Source organism: Monodelphis domestica, chromosome 2, assembly GCF_027887165.1.
Source record: "Monodelphis domestica isolate mMonDom1 chromosome 2, mMonDom1.pri, whole genome shotgun sequence".
In the NCBI taxonomy this organism is placed as follows: domain Eukaryota; kingdom Metazoa; phylum Chordata; class Mammalia; order Didelphimorphia; family Didelphidae; genus Monodelphis; species Monodelphis domestica.
In genome coordinates this window covers 526134371-526157642 of record NC_077228.1, presented here as the reverse complement: position 1 = coordinate 526157642, position 23272 = coordinate 526134371, and the positions used below count along the sequence as shown (strand labels likewise).

At 39.3% G+C, this 23272-nt stretch overlaps 1 protein-coding gene across 10 annotated transcripts in view; it reads left to right on the top strand.

Moving 5' to 3' along the window:
• ANKMY1 (ankyrin repeat and MYND domain containing 1) overlaps nucleotides 1-23272 on the top strand; it is a 134503-nt gene that overhangs the window by 110621 nt on the left and 610 nt on the right. For all 10 annotated transcript variants that reach the window (XM_056819822.1, XM_056819821.1, XM_056819816.1 and 7 more), the window contains one exon: nucleotides 15245-15393. In XM_056819822.1, coding sequence (XP_056675800.1) covers nucleotides 15245-15393 — 149 coding nt within the window. The remainder of the gene's footprint in view (nucleotides 1-15244; nucleotides 15394-23272) is intronic.

Sequence of the window (23272 nt, the reverse complement as noted above, 5' to 3'; positions counted from 1 at the left end):
TTTTATGTTTTGTTTTTTGGTCTGTGAAGCATACTGTCATAGAAGTCACTTTGTGCTCAAACACTGAGCTTATTAAATCTTTTTTTACTAAAAATCCTTTCTTTTTGTCTTAGTAACCTCTCTAAGATAGGAGGGCAAGGGCTAGACAAACAGAATTACAAGTCACACAGCTAGGAAGTGTCTGAGGCTAGATTGGAACTCAGGTCCTCCCAATTCTAGGCCTGGAACTCTATCCATGGTGCTACCTTGCTGCTCTGAGCTTATGAAATCTTGACCACCAAGATTAGAAGCACCCATTTCTCACAATTCTGAGCTCCAATTGCCTAGCCCTTACCACTCTTCTGCCTTCGAACCCACACTTAGTATCAATTCTAAGACACAAGGTAAGAGTTTTAAAAATGTTTCTTTTATCTTTACAAAGAAAACTAAACGATGTGGAATAATACAGGGCTGATGTTTTAATGAAATCCTCTGATGCCCTTTGATAAACTTTGAAGATGCTCATCCCAACTCACTGTACTGACTGAAATTCTCAAGAGACTGTATTTCTTAATTTTAAAATAATTTATTATTTGACTGATAAAGACATTCTAATTATGGTCAAATGATTTTCTTGACCATCATAAGACAAATGGAAATTCCTGGCACAGGTAGCTTTATGTATTTTGGGGAGCTCATTATTCAGCTCCTCCCTTGAAATGCAAAGACATTTCTAATTGGCAATCAGGTCATTAGGAGGTGATCCATCAGACAATCCCTCAGTCCTCCCCAAATTGACAGGTGAGTTTTGTTGTACCTATGCCAGAAAAGTATCATTGCAGAATGTTCCTGTTAGCCAGAGCTGGTGAAAGAACCACATTCCTCAGGACAAAGGGAATGCAAAAATCAATAGACTGAATGGAGCTAGGTCTGAGACCTGGCTCAGGAATTCTCTCTTATATTCAGGGACTGACTTGGGGCCTTAGAAATTTATAATCCAGGACCTTTATAAAGTATATGAAAAATAAAATCACACATTGATAAATCAGGTCTTCTAGAACAGAGGTGCCAAAACTCATAGAAAAAGGGCCACTAAATCAGACAGGAGAACTTCTATAGGTCACACATTAATTTAGAAAACCACATATTATCCGCATCCACGCTCTAGTGTATTTTTATTTATCTAGTAACATTCCTGGTTTTGTGTTTGACACCTCTGCCCAGGAGCAGGACTATCTCTTTGGCTTAAGGTTCTAGGAGTCCCCTTGAAGGGTGAGAGATATTTTCACCAGTGGTTAACATCCCTAGTATTGCGAACTGGGCTAGTCACTTAGCCTTGTTGGCCTCTGTTTCCTCAGCTGTAAGATAAGCTGGATAAGGAAATGGCCAACCACTCCAGGATCTGTGCCAAGAAAACCCCAAATTGGGTCTTGATGAGTTGGACACAATTGAAATGATTGAACAACAAGCATTTGATTAACATCCTTTAGGTTTTACAAGGTCATTTTCCTGAGAAGATTTAGAAAAAAAACAAAGCAGAAACATTGCCTCAATCATTATTATTATTATTATTATTATTATTATTATTATTATTATTATTATTATTATTATTATTAACTTCTATTACCTTAGTGCCAGAGGAGAGTGGGCTCAAGTGTGGAGCAGTTTTGACCAAATATTTGATCTACCACATTCCCTCTCAAATTCACATAACCGCTGGATGGGTTTTGGTCTCAGCTACTGCCATGCTAGTTGGAGCCGGCTACTCTTCAGGTCCTCTGCCATCTCTGCTCAGCCTCTGGCAAATCCTCACTTGGATTTCAGCTTCTGGACTTTGGGCACTTGTTATTTGAACTCTTCAAAGCCTACAAGATCATAACCCTCTCCAATACTCTTTACCTAAAAGCTGGAAAGAATAGACAGAACGAAGGGAGAAGAAACCGTGTGGCCACGCACGCATGGGCTGCATGTTGGCAGGAGAAATAAAGATGTCTCCTCACAAGAGCCTGTAATAGTTCTTGTTTCCTCACTTGAACACAGCTGGGCAGGATAGAGGCCATACCTTGTCTACTTTGTTCTTTTTGAGGGCATTCTTTCCAACTCAAAAGTCCATTGAAAGGCTTCTTTACATGGGAAGTAGACCGGAAACAATGGCAACACATGCTCTGTGGGAACAGTAAGTTCTTTACCTGCCATTCTGCCTTTTTCAAAAGCAAGATCTCCAGAAAGTAGAATATGGTGTCACCTATCTCTTAACTTCAGGTATATCCTAGGTTCTGCCATTTCTCATTTTGATGGGAAAGCATTGCACAATCAACTGGATGTTTTTTAATAAGTGATATCTTATTAATTGGATGTTGGGAAAACACAAATTTCTTGTTGTAGACTTGCAACTTGATAGTTTTGTCTGTGAATTGAATTTGGGATTCACTTCACTGGCATCCTGTGAATCTTGTCAATTTTCAATCTCGTTTTCAATAATTTGCCTGAAATTTATAATTTCTTGTCATAAAAAATGTTTAAATTTTTTATCTTCACAATTTTGGTGAAGCCTATTAGGTATTAAATTAATTGTAATTTAACAAACAAAAATTATTAAGTTAATTTAAGTTTAACAGATAAGTAATTATTAAGTTAATTGAAATTTAACAGATAAGTAAGTTAATTTTAATTTGACAACGATTAGTTGTTTATTTTTAATTTAGTGAACAATTGAGTAAGTAATAATCAATTTAGAGAAACCTATTAATTATTAAATTTTCTCTATCAGCATTAATTTCCAGATACATCATTTTTTCTCTGCATAGCTACCTAATTTTTTTCAATTAGGAATTATATGGGTTCATTTATTCATTTTTTTCTGTTTTTTTAATCATTCCTTTAGTAAAATAATCCTGTTTTTCATGAACCTATTGTTTAGTTTCCTTGGCTATTTAAAAACTACTAAGTTTCCTTGAGTAGCTAGGTGTTATGGTAGAGTTCTGTATAGGGGTCAGGAAGATCTGAGTTTGAATCCTACCAAAGGTGCTTCCTTGCGGGATAACGCAGGATAAGTCATTGAACTTCATATCCTTGTTGTCCTCATCTGTAAAATGAGAGAATTGGACTTGGTGGGTCCCTTTTTGCTCTAATCTATGATCCTATGATTATTCTCTTGACTTGAGATCTCTCAAAATGTCTTGTTTCTTTTAGGACTCATCTTGAATACTTCTCTTTACATGAAGACTTTCCTGATTTTCCTTCCAATTTATATTGTATTCTTTCCCCAAAGGAGCATACTTATTTTATATGCATTCCCTCTGTGTATATGTACATACCGTCTTTCCCTATAGAATATAAGTCCTTCAGGGCAGAGACTCAATTTTCATTTTTTCTCCAGTTTTGTTGTTCATTTCAGTCCTGTCTGATTCTTTGTGGCCCTATTTGGAGGTTGTTGTTTTTTGCAAAGATACTGGAATGGTTTTTCTTTTCCTTCTCCATCTCATTTGACTGAGGATGAGGATGAGGAAACTGAGGCATTTAATGAGTGTTTGGTGATTACGGAGAATCAGGAAGCCTCAGTTATTCATTTGGTGGGCTATTGATATCAGTATGTCTAGTCTTTGAAAATAATAATTTTTCTTTTTTTATCCTCAAATTGCAGAAAGTATAGTAATAGTGACTAATACCATACTATGAATTCTTATTAAATAATTTAATAACCAAGTATTTGGAGCCATCTTGATATTCCCTCTTAAAAAAAAGAGATCTGATGCTCCTGTTTTCTGTCTGTCTGTATTTATTTCTATGTGTTTATGCACATATATTTTAAATATTTTATATATTTTTATTTATTTTCATATATTTCTATAATATTTTAAAGTTTGCCTTACTGATGCTTTTTGTTGTTTTGACTACTTCTTCCTCCAGATTTCTATGGCCCAACTCTCTTGTGATAGAGAAATAATGAATCAAAACATCCCCTTTGTTGGTATGTGCAATATTCTGTCCTAGTCAATCTCCTACCTGTCTGGCTTGAAAATGGGGGATGCATGTTTCGCTACCTGTTCTGAGATCTTTGCCAGTTTTTCAACTGTCCAGTTGTTTCTTAGTGATCTTTGCATTCTTGTTATTTTGGTCACTGTGTCTGTCATTCTCCTAATGTTGTTTATTTCTCTCTGAATCAGTTTATACAAATCATCTTATGGCTCTCTGAATTTCTCATGTTGGCAATCTTTTTTAGTGTCCCCAAATATTGTCCCATTCACACGACAAACAGCATTCATATGGGAAACAATACGGCATAAATGGATAGAGCTAGCTGCAGAGTCAGGAGGACTTGTGTTTAAGTCTCACCCCTGATCCTTACAGACTTTGTGACCCTGGGCAAGTCAATGAACCTCTCACAGCCTCAGGCAACTCTTTAGAGTAGGTGCTGACCTGTACAGATTTGAATTTCCTCAGTCAATGAAATTGCTAAGTCCCGTCCATAGATGAATATTTCCTAGTTTAATTTTTGGACTGGACTTGTGATTTCATTTTGGTCGTTCTTAAGTTGTTTTTCCAATTTTGTCTGACTCTTCATGACCCCATTTGCCATCTTCTTGGCAAAGATACTGGAAAGGTTTGCCATTTCCTTCTCCAGCTCATTTTACAGATAAGGAAACTGAGGCAAACAGGTTTACATGACTTGCCCAGGGTCACACAACTAGTAAGTGTCTGGGGCTGGATTTGAACTCGTGAAGATGAATCTTCTCCAGCCCAGCCCTCTATGCACGATGGCACCACCTTGGTGCCTGTGATTTCATTAGTATAAGGGAACTTTTGCCAATGCAGGTCATGGCCTTCTTTGCTTTTATCATGTGCTTAAGCCCTGGGATGACAGCCAAGATTGTCATTTGTTTCCCAAATCTCTCAACAAATTTCCTTGTTCTGTCCCAGTGGTCTATAGGATACACCAATGACATATACTATGCAAAACTATATTCTATATACTTTGATGCTACAATGACATTTTGTAACAGGGTCTGTTAACTTTGTACTTTATGGTTTACAAAGCATTTCCCATATATTGTATCATCTGATTCTTATAACAGCCTTTTGAAGTGTGCTCTTCTGTCTATTTTGCAGATGAGAAAATGGCTTGCCCAGAATTCTATAGGTAATAAGTCTCTGTGGCAGGGTTTGAACTCAGGGCTTCCCAACATCAGGTCCAGCATTCTGTCCCCTTAGCTGCCTAGATGCTGCTCAGGTTCCTGCCAGTCCCATAAGAAGGCACCGAGTAGCTCAGTCTTTTGTGGTAGCAGTATCGGGAATACTCTGCACCCCATGAATCATGTTCACTCTCTGGCCTCAGTGTCTGCTCCTGGCTTCATTCAAGTGGCCAAAAATAGCCCCTGGGAGTTATCTGGGCTTAATTTTCTTTTCTGGGCCCCTTAGGGGTGATGCTGCTGCTGTGATGGCTATTTCAGGCCACAGGGGTCTTAGGACTTTTTTCTTTCCCAGAACAGTGTTAGCAGATGAATCGTAAAAAGCCTTTGCTTACTTTGCTGGTTGACGAAGGATCAATTGATTTCCCATATCTCATTCTGTTTGGGGTTGTTTGTTTTTATGCTTTTCTGTAGTTTTTCTTTATCTGTTCTGACACCAGGGTATTAACAGCTCGACTGAAGTCACTTGGCATGCAGTTAAATGTGAAGGGAAAAAAACAACCCTCCCCAAGCCCAGGCAGGTTTATCCTTCCCTCTCTTCATCATATTACCTTCTCTCAATCCTGGAGATAAAAATGAAACATTTAAAGCTTAAGCCCTCAAATCCTTGAGGAACTAGGAACTGGGGTCATAGCTTCAGAACTGGAAGGGACCGTGGAGGCCATAGAATCTAACCTCCTCAATTTATGGATGGGGAACCTGAGTCCTAAGAGGGGATCACAGAGAGCTGTCCAAAAAGTCATGGCTGGTGAATATCAGGTTGGATTTGAACCCAGGTCCTCTGATTCCATCCACCATGCCAAGGATCATATATTATCGAGTTCATTTCCATTATTGGTGACAAATGGGGAGTGAGCAGGATTGTGGTCCAGGGAGGGATTCAGGCTTAGGAGCTCTATCCTGACTTCCATGATGGGGAAAAGGGAGGAGGAAGACAGAGATCATGGAATCTTGATTTAGAGCTGGAAAGGACCTTTGAGGGCATCTGGCCCAACGCCTTCATTTTACAGAATTGAGAAAGCTGAAACCAAGAAAAATGAAGTGATTTTCCCAAGACTTGGGATGGAAGCCCCCCTTCTCTAAATGTAGCACCCTTTCTTCTGAACCACATTGCTCCTTGACATTTTACTGTTTAATTTCCAAGCCGAAGATCTGTTTGTCTTTCCCTCCAGGACACCCACCCATCACTTTACTTTCTTTCCCCTATATTTGTCCAGTGAAGCATCTGCCATAGTGACTGTTACTTATGTGCTTGTGGTTTGATCTCTCAAGATATTTATGGAGAGAGAATGAAACATTATTAAACTTGGAACTGATTATCTGGTGTTGGAAGTAACTCAGAGCTTATGCTTCTTACATTACGTCTACTGCCCATGGAGTCAGAAGATCTGGGTTCAAATCCTACCTCAGACTATCTGCATGACCTTGAGAAAGTAATTTAACATCCCTAATTTTTTTTTCCTCCCCTCTGTTAAGTGAGGGGGTTGGACTGGAGCACCTCTGACATCCCTTCTAGTTTTAGACCTGGGAGCCATTGTTTCTATCTCCTGGGTTAAAATTTTACTTCTATTGCTAACAAGCTGAGCAAGTCAATTCATCTCCTACGACTTGACTTTTTTTTAAATCCTAATCTTCCATCTTAGAATCAATACTTGTGTACTGGTTCCAAGGCAGAAGAATAGTGAGGGCTAGGCAATGGGGGTTATGTGACTTACCCAGGGTCACACAGCTAGGAAGTGTTTGAGGCCAGATTTGAACCTATAACCTTTGGACTCCAGGTTTGGTTCTCTATCTACTGGGCCACCTAGCTGTCCCTCTGAATCTACATTATTTTAGCTTGTTGTTGTAAAAGTTTTCTTGTGCTAGAGTTTTTTTTTAATCTTATTGACTTCCATATTCAGTCATCTGTGCTAAAGAAAAATTCCAGTTGATTGGAAGTGTAATTTAAAGAGTATCTTGGCCATGCAAATCTTCTTACCATATGAAGTTCTAGCTAATGCTTAAAGGGATTACAGAAATTCGGATGCGTTTTCCATTTGTAGGTACCTCTGGAAAGGAGTTAGTAGAGCTCACAAACAGGAAATCAGGAGCAGAATGGGCAGATGACAGGGATGATGAGAATGGGCAGAAGCGGGGATTGGCAGGGGCTAAAGGTGAAAGGTCAAGGGGCTGTGAGTTTCAACAGTAGATAACAGAATGAGGTGGAACCAGTGCAAATATTAGAAGGGAGAAATGTGAATTTAGAAAAGGGACAGTATTGGAGGAGAAAGTGGAGGTCTGCCTGAGAGGGCTGTGAAGATAGATTTGGGAGGTGAGGTTTAGGGAGAGATGGGATGATAAGAAGAACATCAGAATATCTAATTAAGGGAGTAACTGCTTGTAGCGAATGGAGAAGCTCAGATGTGACCATTCCTGTGTGTGAATGAGGCAGAGGGAAGGATGGGTTTCATGGAATTGAAGAGGATTGAGGTATGTAGTGTGAAGTGTATCTAATAGTATTTTTTCTTTTGCAACACTGCAACAGCATTGCAACAACAATTTCCCTAATACCATACTTTTTATTAGACAGTGAATCCCTCCACCAACATTTTAGGATCTGGGATTTATCACGTTCTAGTCTATAAGTGCAAGTCTTTGGCTTGAATTCAAAATGATCTATTATGGTCCATTATTCTTTTTCTTTTAAGATCTAATACTAGATAGTTTTTGACAATTACCCTTTTGGAGTATAAATTTGGGATTTAGCAGGGCAAGCTCACCTTTCTCCTCATTTTTCATCATTCTCCTTGATATTCTTGCCCATATGTCCCTCCAAACACATTTTCTTATCTATTTAATTATTTGAAGTAGATGACTGGCATTTCAATTGTTTTTGCATTAAAACTATCAATCAATTTGGGACACCATTGCTATTTTTGCTTCCATGGTCTTACCTAGCCATGAACATTGATTATCTCTTCAATTACTTAATTCTTCCTTTATTTCTATTAAAATTCTTATACAGTTGTCTTGATACATATATCTTATCTATATCCTGGAAGATGAATTGGATTCACTTTTCCAACACTGTAAATAATGCTTCTCTTCCTACCAGTTGATTTAGAATTTTTCTTCAATAATATAGAAAAATAATGATTTTTGTGAGTTTATCCTATTCTGCCAATTTCTTGGAACTATTTATTATCTCAACAATTTTTTTTTTAGTTTTTTTTACACATATCTCATCTGCAAATGGAAATACTGATAACTCTTCCCCCTTATTCTTTTATTTTTTTGTCTTCTAAAATTAGTATTTGTAAAACTAGATGCAATAAGGGGCACTGAGGTGGCTGTCTACCCAGTGTATAGAGATGAGAAGTCTTGGGTTCAATTCTGGCCTCAGATACTTCCTACGTGTATGACTCTGGGTAAGTCACTTAACCTCTACTGCCTAGCCCTTACCACTCTTCTGACTTAGAAACAATACATAGTATTGATGTGAAGATGGAAAGTATTTTCAAACAAGCAAAAACTAATTAGATGCAATAGCAATGAGTGTAGAGAGTTCTGTTTAACTGATGATCTTAGTAGGGAAATCTGTAAGGTTTCTCCATTAAATACAATTCTAGGCTCTACAATAATTTTTGTCACATCAAGAAAAAATCCCTTTTCTACAGGTTTTAGAGTTTAGTTTTTCTAGACAAGTGCATTCTATTTTTATAAAAGTTTTCTTGGCCTCAATTGATAAAATCATATGACTTAATTTTTTACATTTCCATGTTCTGCTATGCTGCTTGCTTGTCTAATGTTGAAGCATTTTTGAATTCTGGGCATGAAATCTAATGAATTTGCTGCTCTTGATTTGCTGGTATCTTATTTAAATTTTTATATAAATATTCATTTGTGATATTGGCTTAGAGTTCTCTTCCCTTTTCTTTCCAGGTTTTGGGGTTCAAAACTATAGAAAAAATTAGATGGAATACTGTATTCCTCTATTTTTGAAAATAGTTCATGAGGTCAGAAGGAAGCTGTGGTTCAGTGGTTAGAATACTGGGCCTGGAGTCATGTAGATCTGAGTTCAAATATGGCCTCAGATATTTCCCATCTGTTTGACCCTGGGCAAAAGTCACTAAACCTGTTTGCCTTGGTTTCATAATCTATAAAGGAGGTGGCACACTACTCCAGTATCTTTGCCAAGAAAACCCCATGGATGGTTATGGTTCATGGAGTCATGAAGAGTTGGACACGACTGACATAGGGTCATAGAATTGGAACTGAAAAGGAGCCCAGAATTGAAGTATAAACCCCTCATTTTGCAGATGAAGAAACCGAGACTCAGTGTCTGAAGCAGTATTCAAAACCAGATCTTCCTGATTCTGAGTCCAAGTTTTCTCCACTCTCATATATGGTATAAGGATTCATTCTTTTTTGAGTATTTGATAAAGTCTTGATTCCCCCTGGGCCTGGAACCTTTTGACATGACTGCTCATTCATGACCTTTAGAATTTCTTTTTCTGAGATTTATTTTGACCATCCAATTCCTGTTTTCTTGGTTTCTGTGCTTTATATTTTTAAAACTATTCACATTGATTCTAAATTTGACTGTCATAGCCCTGGGTGGAAGTTTCCACTAGCTGTGTCTTTGGCTTGTACTTGTAAGCTCCCCTTTCTAATTTGGGTAATTTTATTTTCTTCTTGCCTGTTCTTGTTTAAAATGGCTAATTGATTACATTTATCAGTTTTGTTGGTCTTAAAAATCTATTTTATCGATCAATTTAGTTGTTCTTTAATTTTTCTTTTAAAAAAATTAAATCATTTTTTCAATTAACAAGCCTTTATTTTAGCTACTCTACTATGAGAAAACCCAACTTACTAATTTCATTTTTGATTTTAATGATTTCCTGCTTTGTGCTTACTTATTGTCTATTAGCTCGCTTGTTTTCTAATTTCTTCAAATTCAAACAACTCATTAATTTTTCTCTCTCCCTCTGTTGTTAATAAAATGCTCAGGGATATAGCTTTGCCTCTAAATGTTGCTGTGGCTGTATCCCATAAATTTTGATATGTTGTATTTATAGTTTCAATATCTTTAATATGATCTAATATTATTTCTACCATCAGTTCTTTAGCTTACACATTATTTAACAAGTCATTTTTTGAGTCCCTACATAGAGCTGCACTTTTGATGATATTTTCTTATTCGATTACTGTTTTTATTGCATTGTGCTCTAAAAATGCATTGTTTAAGGTGGTTGCTTTTCTGAAAAATTTTAAACCCTTACTTTTCATCTTAGAGTCAATATTAAATATGGGTTCCAAGGCAAAAATGTAATCAGGGCAGACAATAGGAGTCAAGTGATTTGTCCAGGCTCACATAGCTAGAAAGTGTCTGAGACCAGATTTGAACCCAGGACCTCCCATCTCTAGACCTGGATTTCAAATTCACTGAGCCCCCTCAGTGCCCTATTTTCCCCCCTGAATTTTGTAAACCTTCCTTATACTCTAAAATGATTAGTTTTTGTAAATGTTCCATGCATTTGCCTATTCTGTTGAATCTCTGGTTTTGTCAATAGGGGGCTCTCCCTAATTTAGCTCCTCCATAAGCAAAGGGATTTTCTGACTTTTTTATATGTATCCCAGCTATTATTAGCATGGTACTTTGCAATGGAAGTGATTAATAAGTGCTTTCCTTAATTAACTAATTATTATATTGGAGTTGTTCATCATGTTCTGACTCTTGCTGATGTCCTCATAAAAGTCTTACACAAGGGGTCTACCAGACATGCTGGATACTTTTCTCTAGATATCTTGACACTGCATGGAGATCCATGGAGAGCGTGGGCTAATCATTGATCATTATTTGTATTTTGTTATGAAGTCATTTTCCAGTCATACTCTTTAATTACATCTTTCACTTAACTTCCTCCCAATTCTTTGTTTATACCAAAGGCACTGTAAATGTACTCATACTCAATGTATGACTCTTGTCCTAAGGGTAACATCCAACTTTAATTCCTTAGAGACTATTTTATTCCATAGCTCACTGGAAGTAAAGAGTTTAAAAGATGGGATTTTCTTTCAGGAAGTAGCTTGAAACCATTACAAGCACTGTATCATTTCCCACAGGCAGACCTATATCTTTCTTTCCTTTTACTTAATTTTGTTCCCACTTCATTTTCCATCCATAGTGACCATCCAAGATTTATGTATTGAGGGACCTTCCTCATTTCCCCCTTCCAACTGTACATTATACTATAGCTAAAGGTCATTCTTCATTCACTTTTTTTGCCCTCATTGAATAGTTAGGTTGGACTGAATTTCGAATGCTTATGGTTATTGCTTAAGAATTAAATTATCAACCAGTCATTCAATAAATATTTGTCAAGTGCCTATTATATACCAGGTACTGTGGTAAGTTCTGGGGATTAAAAGAAAGGCAAAAGACAGCCTGTTTTCAAGGAGCTCATAGACTAATTGGAAACAAGTGTTCTCTCTCTCTCTCTCTCTCTCTCTCTCTCTCACACACACACACACACACACACACACACACACACACAATCACAATTTCTTCAGCTATTACCCAATAATTGGAAATGCACAGTTTTCAAATGTTTGCTCTTATAAAAATGCCATTATGAGTATTTTTTGTACAGATGGGTCTTTTCTTGTAGTTAATCTGCTTGGGGTATAACAATGTAATCACTGGGCCAGAGCATATGGACAATTTTGACTTTATAAATTGTTTTTACAAAGGGGTCAGACTAATACATATTTCTTTTGAACAATGAGTTACTGTGCCTGTTTTTCTATAGTCCTGCCAACATAGAATTTTTCCATTTTTTAACCATCATTGCAAATTTGTTAAATATGAGATAATATTTCAGAGTTGTTTTAATTTGCATTTTTGTGATGGAATCATTTTTGCTTCTAGCATCCAATTTTCAAGAAATATTAAATCTCTTATACCCCTTGCTCTCTTCTTCTCTAGGTTATTACTTACATTAGCTTATAGACGATATCACTTTTCCCTCAATGACTCATAGACAAGACAACTCAAGACAACTCTATCATTGTTGTTAAGTTGATGATTAGTTGAGTCTGACTCTTTGTGATCTCAGTTGCTGTTTTCATGGTAAAAATACTGGAGTAGTTTTCCATTTCCTTCTCCAGTTTATTTTAGAGGTGAAGAAATGGAGACAAATGGGGTTAAGTGACTTACCATTCTAGTAAGTATCTGAACTGGATTTGAACTCAGTTTCCCAACTCCAGGATCCCTCTACTAAAGGTTCATAATCTTGTCTCTCTTGCAGTAGATGAATCCTGGGCCTTAACTTGTCCCTTTAAAAACTCTTTGAATATGTTTACTTTTAAAAAGTTTCATTTGTCTGCTGTATTTGTTCTTCAATAATGTTCAACTCTGGATATTTAAAAAATGCTTAGAGAGCATTAATTCTATTAAATTATTGTCCCCTGTTGGAATCATATGTTAATTTTCAGAAGTCATCCTTGGATCATAAATTGTCCTTGGGTAAGCCTTTGACCTATGCTTTTCTGTATAGTATATCATATTTCTGCTTGTCCTTTCACTTCTCATCACTGAAGAATAATCTTAAGAGTTTTGGACAGGTATTCCTTGGTAAGTAAACTGTCTTTTTGTGGCTGCATACAATTTTCTTTTTGGCCCAGAAGCTCACCTTGGTGACTCCATTTCTATATGTATTCAACCTATAGTTTTTACTGTGATCCTGTGGCATCTATTCATCTATACTTTGCCTTTTAGCTGAAAATACTACTGGGCATTTTTCTCCTAAGATTTTCTGAAATATGATATTTAGGATTTTTATTTTATCATGTTTTTCTGGGAGGCCTTTGATTTTTAAGTTGTCTTGCTGAAACTTTGAGTTTTTTTGCTTTGTATTTCAATTTTGCTAACTTTTGAATTCAATCTGATAAAACTTGTATTTCTGAAATTATATATTTTTCATTCTTACTTTCAGTGAACTGTTTTATTAAAATTTTCCTGTTTTTATTATAAATCAATGATTATTTTCCAGAAATTTTTACTTGTTTTAATTTCTTTTCTTTTCCTTGATTTCTTAAGATTTGAAAAAATCTCCCTTGACCTTTTGTAGTTATCCTTTGGTTTGTGGCTGTGGTTATCCTCTTCTTTGAGCTTTTGACCTCACAGATCTCCTGAAAGGATCTTGTGGACTCTCAGAATCTCTGAACCACATTTGGGGAATCATTGTTGAAAGGACAGAGGATCCTCCTCAGGAAGGTTACCATGTGAAGGCATCAATGCCCAGAGCATCAGGGAGTGACCTTCCAGAGTAATCTTTAAAAACAAAAAACAACCCATACCTTCTGACTTAGATTGATTCCAAGGCAGAACAGTGGTAAGGGTTAGGCATTTGGGAGTTAAGTGACTTGCCCAGAATCACATAGCTAAGAACTCTGAAGCCAGATTTGAAATCAGGGCGCTGCCCCTCAGAGGTTTGACAACCAACCTAGGGAGGTGAGAACTCATCTGGAAGCCCTATCTTACCTGGTCTCACACTGGCAGGACCAGTGGTACATGAGCCCACTATTTGCAGACACTAATGTGAAATAGGGGACAGTATGTCTCTAATACATTGGGGAAAGTGTTTCTGTGTTAATCTTGCTATATCTTTGAGACAAGCATTACTTTATAAAAATTAGTTGCTGTTAAATGGAACTAGAGCTTTAGTTACCGGCACGTATCAGATGGGGAAAGTCAGTGGGAACTTGAGCCAATGTTATTAGAAAAGAGATACTGTTCCTCCTTAATCACTCAGGATATGATTTGCTTTGGGGTGGTGTAAGGCCAGAGAGCATACTTGCTATAATTTGGGGGAGACTTTTCTTCTTTTATGTAACTTATGATAGTTTTATCATTTTTATTATATTGACACAGCCCAGCCATGAACATTGGATATTATTTTAACCATTTAATTCTTCCTTTGTTTCATAAAAATAAAAAAAATATTGATGTTCTTTGTATTATTTTAATTTGAAATATTAAATGTACCTTCTTGTACTGTTTTAAATACTATTTCTTTTTCTATCTTTTCTTCCTAAGTTTTTAAAAATTAATTTACAGAAATGCTAGGTTTTTGTGCATTTATTTTCTATCTTGTTATTTTGGCATATTTTATAAAAAGATAGTTGGAAAGCCAGGAAGACCTGGGTTGAAGTCCAATCTACAGCATATATCAGTTGTGAGATCCTGGGCAAGTCATTTACTTTCTCCATGTTCTAGATCAGAAGTGTCAAACACAATGAGACATATGTCTTCTCTGGTAGTTGCTTTTAAGTTCTTGACTGAATCATAGAAGGGTTGCAATTTGAATTGGTGAAGATGGTATTCACACTTCTGAAATTATAAATCCCTTGAAGAACTGATCTGCAGTTAAGGAAGTGTGATGTGGAAGACGGAGGGGCTAGACTTAGAGATGGAAGATCACCGTGTGTATCCTTGGACAAACATTTTAGCCTCTTTAAACCTTTGCTTCCTCACAGGTGGCACATTGGAGTGTGGAATAATTCTACATTTTATTTATATTTATTATACATTTATAATAGATAGATATTGTATAAATATATAAGATACATAATAAATGCACACATCATATCTAAATATAACAGAGTAATATTATAATAATAGAAATAAACCAATATAAGCAATTAATAAAATTATTAACAAATAGTAAAATGAGCTCTAGATCTCTGATTCTTTGACCTTGAAAGTTTTTTAATTTTAAATAACAGATTTAGAGCTAAAAGGGACGTCAGAGGTCATCAGGTCCGACTCTATCATTATATGAATGAGAAAACTGAGACCCAAACAAGGGAGGGAACTTGCCCAAGTAAAAAGCAAAGGCAGATTTGAAAACCAGGTCCTCTGACGCCAGAGCAAGTGTTTTTTCACTGTCTCAGCTCAGACAAATATTTTTAGATTCCCCCCCCCCCCCACTTCTCTAAGTTGTAATAATATATTGTCCAAAGATGAACTTTGAAAGAAGGAAAGGGAAATGAAGATAGATTCCAAATTCTTCTGCTACATTTCTTTTCTACAGGATACCCTTCTTCAAGTATTGCTACCAGTGTGGTCGCTCCATAGGTGTACGGCTCACACCGTGTCTTCGATGTTATGGAATTTTAACCTGTAGCAAACACTGTAAGGCAAAAGCCTGGAATGAGTCCCACAAACGAGAATGCGGTGCAGGTAAATGGAGTCTTAGCAATCTCTATAAATATGCAGGGTGGGTGATGGGAGGACAGTGCAGGTATCTGCAGTTTTGTTTCATTCTTCATTCACCTTCATTGAAGGTGAATGAAGAATGAGTTTAAGATACATTTTTAAAAAATGAGCCACAATTTATAGTAGTCTATATTATTATATACTAGTTTCCTTATGTATATACATTTTTGGCAATATTTTTCCCCAGAATTCCTTGTTTTTTTTTAAAGTATAATTTCCCTCCAATTACAGGTAAAAATAGTTTTTTAGCATTCAATTTTTAAGTTTTTGAGTTTCTAAATTCTTCCTATCTTCCCACTCGCCCTCCCACCTTCCCTCTCCCCCTCACCCCAAAATGGTGCAGTTTTCAGCAATATCAGACATTCCTGTTTTGAAGATTGAGTTGTTAGAGACATATGGTGGCAAAAACATTGTGAACATAAATTTGGACTAAGCTGATCTTCTGTAGGCTTTCAACATCATTGCTTGATGGACAGACAATGGAAAATATCAATCTATGTCTCTTACTCTACAGTGGATGGTGTTTGTGGCTGCTGCTTGGTTCTAAAAGATATGGATAGAGTGATCTCATGCCACATTTTTGGGAAAAGGAGGTTCTCCTTTTTTCTGGAGGCACCCATCAACAGTCTGGGCTAATGCCACCTGATCTTTCTGTTAGAGGAGAAATGGAAAGGACATGAGGAAAACTGTGGGCAGCTCTTTTTAGAAAGGATCTTGAGTTTCTAGGCAGAATAAAAGGATAACAAGAAAAAAGTCAGGAGGCAAAAGAGTTTTGAGGATTCAAAACTGTAGTCGAGAGGTTGGTTAATCAGTAGAATATGGCATGGAGGGGAGAGAGTGAAGGTAGAATTCTGAACCACTGGCCCTAGTCAACAGGCATGAGCCTATTTTCTTAGCAAGAGAGTCCTGATTCCCTGAAGAGAAAAGCATCCAAGTCAAGATGGATCCAAGTCAAAAATCTTAGAGTGTTCCCTAAACTCTCTCAACAAAGCTCTATTCTTTATGTGGATTATTTTTATTGTAATAAGAAAGATGTGATGATCAAACATAACCCAGCACCCAAAGGTTATCAGTTATTGCCACTGGTACCCTCATGATGTCGGGAGAAAGCAAAGAAAGCCTCTGATACTTTGAGTGGCCACTATATGGTGAACTTGTGGGAAATCATGGATACACAAGATGGGCTGGCTAGAGGAGCTGTGGTCTGTATCATTGGATGGAAATTCCAAATTAGTAAAATATCCATTCAGGTTTGAACTAAATGACAAAGGGCAGCTAGGTGGTATATTGTAAAGAACTCTATACCTGAAGTCTGGGCAAGTCATTTCACCCCATTTGCCTCAGTTTCCCAATCTGTCAAATGAGATAGACAAGGAAATGACAAATCACTCCAGTATCTTTGCCAAGAAAAATCCCCAAACCCTGGACCAATCATTTCACGCTTATGCTTATGCTTCAGTTTTCTCATCTGTAAGTGAGGGTTGGACACGACTGAAACGACTGAACTTCATCATCAATGAATGACAAAGATGGGAAAAAACCCGTAACTTGCCTCAATTCAGTGTCTCTGATTCCACAATGTGGGGACTTTAACCATTCATTCATGTAGATATCCCCTTTACCAGCACACTGAGGAAGCCCTCCATGCCTTGGAAGATGGTTTCCTAAATTGTTGTCCTTGTGTCAGTCACTTTTCTCCCCTCCCAAGTAAACATCAACAGATGGGCAGTCTACATGGGTGAAGGAAGGAGGAAGCAGCCCTTTGAAGGTCAAGATTATTTCACTTTCTCTTTGTATCCCCAGCACTTACACTAGTGCCTGGCACACAGAAGGTGCTTCATAAGTGACTGCTGATTGATTGATCACATGCACAGTTCTATCACCCTCCCCACCCCCAATATGATAGAAGAAGATTCTTCTTAAGGGCAGGAAATGTTTGATGTCTGTCTCTGCATTCTCAGCCCTTAGCTCAGTGCCTGGCACACAGTAAGGGCTTCATAAATGCTGGCTGACTGAATGATCAGGACAGAAGCAGTCTGTTGAATTCTCAAGAGGAAGTCTCTTCCCCTTGATCTGGGAGAAATCTTGAAAGACGAGGAGCTCATTTCGTTTCTACTCTTTATAATTTAGTTTTCAGTGAAGTTCATCCAAAGAGCTTCTAATTTGAACCATGGAAGGTGGTCTTTGGGGTGACAAGGGAAACCTCTTTAAAAGAGGGCAGACAGCTGCCATTGTTGACCTAGAATTTCAGAGCAACCCTTAATCCATCCCACTTTATATCTTTTCCTTATGAAGAATAGAAAATCCTCTGTGGGAGCCTGGACCCCCGAGGACAGCCTGGAAGAGCTGGAAGGGACCTGAGATACTGCCCAGCCCAAGTCCCTTATTTAATAGATGAGTTTCTCCTGGGAACTTGGAGTTCCGATGAGTGAATTCTGACTTTGTGCTGCTTGATTAGGAGACAGCAGGAATCGCTGGCTTTTCTATCAGCTCAGCCTCCAGATCACATTCATAAATATAGAGTGAGACGGTACCTCTAAGGCCTATCTAATCTGACCTTCTGTTTTACAAATGGGGAAATTGAGGCCCATGGAAATGAGGTAACTTAAGGTCATAAACTGAAAGCTGGACTTCAGAGACCATCTGGTCTAACCCTTCCTCATTTTGTAGAAGAACCTATTCCCCAGAGAGGTGAAGTGATTTCTCCAAAATCACAGACCTTTTTAAGAGGCCCCTGAAGACCTTCTTTCAAAGGCAGGATTTGAATTCAGGTCCATTGATTCCAGAGTCAGTGTTTGTTCCACTGCATGTAGAAGCAATCATATGGATTAATTTTGTTTTAAAATAAGAGTATTATGGCAGGGAATATTAACTAAGATCTAGTACAACCTTTAAAAAAAGTAACAAAACCCCAGTGGGAAAAGCCTGGAATTAAAAAAAGTAAAGTCCATTTCTGGGATCTTACTTTTGGGTAGAGGCAGCTTTTTGCCCTTTGAATGCTAATTGGGAATCTCTTAAAAGGTTCATGTGCAGTTGCTGAGGAAGAGGAGGGCAAAGACTTCCAGGTGGTAGGGAGGGAAAGAGGGTAGGTGAGTTTATTTAGAAAGTTATTCTCTCTCTCTCCTCTCTCTCCTTTTCTTTCTCTCTCTCTCTCCCTCTCTCCCTCCCTCTCCCTCTCTCTCTCTCTGTCTGTCTCTCTCTCTTTCTCTCTCTTTCTTTCTCTCTCTCTCTCTCTCTCTCTCTCTCTCTCTCTCTCTCTCTCTCTCTCTCTCTCTCTCTCTCTCTCTCTCTCTCTCTCTCTCTCTCTCTCTCTCTCTCCCCCCTTCCTCTGTCTCTCTCTTTTTCTTCCTATGGCCTTCTCTTTTCTCTTCCTTTACCTCCTCTCCTCTTTCTCACTGTCCCCCTTGCTCCTTCTCCCCCTCCTCTCCCCTATCCCTCCCCCCCCACTCTCCTCTCCTTTCTGAGAACCTTTGTGTTAGATTCTTTATTCCAAAAGCATCAGTCTTTGGACCTAAAAGCAACACTCCCAGGAACACAACCCACCTTTTCAAAAGGATTCTCTTGCTTCCTTCCCTGTCATTAGCATAGAAATTTAATATGAACATCAGCTTCATCTGTGGTGGGTTTGGCCTTCCTTTCTCCTACAATGGCCCTCAAGGTCTCAAAGCATGAAGGTGTAGAGTTCACACCAGCTAAGTCTCAGAGTAGGAAGGGACCCCAGCAGCCATCTGGTCTCTTATTTTACAGAGCAGGAATTGGGCTCAGGAGAGTTAGCTGGTTCCCCAAGATCTCACAAGAAGTCAATATCAGAGAGAGGATTCAAACTCGGGCCCTCTGACTGCAGAGCTAGAACTCTTTCCACCATATTATCCATCTCTCAACCTTGTGACACAATCTCTGGTTTTTATATCCTGTGCACAGGTTGGCCATGGTTGCCTGGAATGCACTCCCTCACCTCAGAGTCCTCTTAGAACTCCCAGTTCCTTTCACAGCTCACACCAGCATGGGAAGCCTTTTTGATCCCACGATGCCTCTGATCTGGCTGCAAATGCCTTCCTAAGTCCCTTCCTCAGGTACCACCTTAGAGTTTGGTAATACTGTGTACATACACGCTTTTGGAGGTGTATGTTGTCTTCTCCAATAGAATGTCAGCTCGTTGAGGGCAGGACTATTTTATTCAATGCTTCTGTATTCCTTGTGCCCCATCTGGCACTCAATACACAACAGGGGCTTAATCTACCCCTGCTAATTGGTTAACCATGTTTGGGACGTTTGCCTCCTCCGTGCCCAGAATGTGAGTTCCTCGTGGGGCAGGAATGGCTTCATTGTTGCCTTTAGCACCCCAGGGTTTAGCATTGTGTCTGGCCCATGGCCAATCCTAAAGGAATGCTTGTTAAGTAATTATCTGTGTACCTGTCGGATTCTCCCTGTAGAATTCATTGAGGGCAGGTTTCAATTTTTTCTTGTATCTTCATTGCCTGGTACAGCGCCTGGCACATCATAGGGGCTTAATACATGTTTGTCTATTGTGTGAGGAATGGGAACTCTTGGAGGTCAACGTGATGTATCTTCATCCTTGTATCCTCTCTGCCTGCTCTAGAACCTGGCACAGAGGACCTGTTTAACCAATTCTTGTTGGCTCGTAGCAAACTGATGAGTGTTTTAGAATAGAGAAAGCCAAAAGGCACAGCCTCAGGGAACGTTCCAGAAGTCCACGCTGGGTGGGTTTCTTTGGGGAGCTTGTCTAGGCATCTGCCTCCTTTTCTTCTGTTTCCCATGCTTGTGGGGCTGGTTCCTCTCCAGTTCTGCTGGGGAGATGGTTGGAATCCTTCTCTAACCACTCGCAGCTTCTTTGCGATGGGCTAGGACGGCGTCTCCTTTTCATTATAAGCTTTCGATGATTTTCCTCTGTCTGCCCTCAGACTTCTTACAGGCGGGCTGCTCCACCTCCCCATCCCCACCCCAGTTTCCAAGCACATGGGTCAATGTTGTGGATTATTTGATTGGCTGTTTCCATGTTGAGTTGTCCACGTTCCAAAGGTGGAGCCTCCATCTACTTTCCCAGTAGAAAATAGGAACAGTCCAGAAGTCAAGGATGCCACAGCGATGCCAACACTGGCCAACTATCAGAGCCCAGAGGAGGCAGGTTTTGATGCTGATTGGTGCAGGGACAGGGGCCATTGAGGTCAGTTTAATTTAAAAGTGGGAACCCCAGACTGTCAGACTGGAGGGAGCCTTAAGATCATCCACTGGCCCAATCCTTTCTTTTACTAGAGGAAGGAGCTGAGGCGATGATGTCAAAGACTTGCCAAGGTCACTTAGCAAGTTAGTGTCTTGGCCCAAGTCAAAATACTTTGAATTGTTAAACTGAGTGAGGTTTATTTAGTGATTTATAGGTTGTTTGCTACTTTAGTAAACATTCATAGGATTTTGATCACAGGGTTTAGACCTGGAAGGAAACTTGGAGGTCACCACCTTTAGCATACTTCAAGGGAAACTGAAGCCAAAAGGGTCAGAGGATCTAGGATCATAGAACTGATTTTAAGTCTTCGACTTAAAATCAGGAATTCTTACCCTTTTCTAGATCATGTCCCCCACTGGAGGAGCTAGAAATGTCTTGAGGCTATATCTAGGTCAACTCCTTCATTTAGAAAAGGAATCTGGGGTCTGGGAGATGAATTGAAAGAGGTGAGCATCAGAGGTCAGCTTTGACCTCTGGACCTCTGACTGTATACCAGGATCACTAATATTCAGTAGCATAGCCAGAATTCACACCCAGATCCTGTGACTGCAAATTCCGTTTTTCTCCCCCACAACATTATCTGTTTAATGGAATCTCTTTTAACATTATCTCCTTTAAACATGAAGCCACAAATTTTGATCTTGTCTTTTTTCCTAGCTTGGGCTGTTATAAAAATAGTCAGCCTTGGCCGGAGCTTAGATGGGTTATTCCATGCTCCGAGTGCCCATTCCCTGACGGACCTCACGTCCTCCTAGCTAACAGGGCTCCGCGTCAGCAATACCTTTTGGGTTCTGGGGAAAGCCCTTATGGTTTAAGCCCTTGACCTAAAATCAGGGATTCTCAATCTTTTCTGTGTCATGGATCCCACTGGCAGTCTGGAGAAGCCTAGAGAGAGAGCCCTGAAGGAAAAGTGAAATTTCAGTGACAGGCTACTGAAAATAGAAGTCATTTTCTCCCCAGCCAAGTTCACAGGTCCCAAGGTAAGGACGCGTGCTTTAGATCTGCCTTCTAACACTTGCTCCCAGCTGGGCTCTGCCCACAGGGTCAGGCTTGGCAGCTGATTGGCCTAGAAGGCTAGAACTTGCTTGTTCCCAATACCGTATCTGCTTTAAAGCCTCCTGTGCCAGAAATAGCTGGTGAAAAGACTCGGTTTGTAAAGGCATCTCTGCTATCCTACGGAGAATTGTTTCTTCACTCTGTTCTCTCTCTCTCTCTTTTGACCTGACTGGGTAGAAAATATCCCCATTTCCCTGAATAGTTGGAGGGTTAGTTTTTTCTTTTTTAAAGCCCCAGCCAGAATTTCAGGCTTCAATGTAAAGAGAGAGTTTCTAGGTGGTTTGCAAGTTTAGCAAATAAGATGCTATTGCTGAGGGCTATAAGAGGGAAGGAGTGTCTTGCTTGCCAACTAGCTGTGCCGCAAAACCTCAGATTTCCTTAAGATCACTTAGCCGCCATCACTCTGCCCTGCCCCACTCCACCCTGATTTATGCCATGGAATCACCAAGTTTGAGAGCTGAAAGGCCTTAGTGGCCATGTACTGAAGGAATAAATCCTCACTGGAAGGTTACTGACACATGGTCGGTCATCCAACCTCTGGTTGGAGTCCTCCAAAGATGGGTTCTTCTTTGAAAAACCCCTACCTTCTGTCTTAGAATCAATACTGTGTGTAGGTTCTAAGGCAGAAGAGCTGAAAGGGCTAGGCATTGGGGGTGAAGGGACTTGCCCAGGGCCACACAGCTAGGAAGTGTCTGAGGCCAGATTTGAACCCAGGACCGCCCATTTCTGGGTCTGGCTCTCCATCCACTGAGCCACCCAGCTGCTCCTCGATGGGTCTTTCTAGAGGCTGCTCATTCTAATTTGGGTTAGCTTTTCCTGATGTTAATTCTAGGTTAACCTTTTTTATGCCTTGTTTACATGTTGTCTCCTCAAGTCGACCCACTCTGTGGATGATTTTTGATTCCGTTTTCTTTCTCAGCAGAATGTAAGCTCTTTAAGAGCAGGAGTGTATTTTTCCATTGTATCCTCAGTGTCTAGTATGGATAGATAAAGGAAGGGACTGGATTTGTCATTTTTTGACATAGGGAACTCACAGATGACAAAACTCCCTCTAAAATGCAGGTCAACACTTTGCGTATAATTTATGGTTTTAGGAAACTGTCTAGAATGTGGAATGGTTAAGTGGCTTGCTCTCAGGTTTGACACAGTTGGTGTATCTGTGGTAGAACTTGAACTCGGGTCTTCCTGATTTAGCAGTTGGGTGTCTAACCACGACACCACACTGCCTCTCTTAAGCATACTTAATAAGTACTTGCGGAATTGAACTTGATTGAAGACATCAGGCCCTCTGGAAATCAAAGCCACAGGACTGACATCCCCAGCTCCTTCTTCACTGATTTTGGCTCCCAGTTTGGATAGTGGGCAGGGGAGAGCTTGCCCTGTCCTTGGCCAGCCAGCTCTGAAATTCACTATGGTCAATGTGAAGTACAGGTACAGGAAGCTTCAATGGCGGTTGTGGTGGTGGAGGGGGAAGATGCCAAATATTTAAGGTTAAAAAGTCAAAGTCTTGGTAGAAAAGTTACACGTGCCCCTGGGCAGGACCAG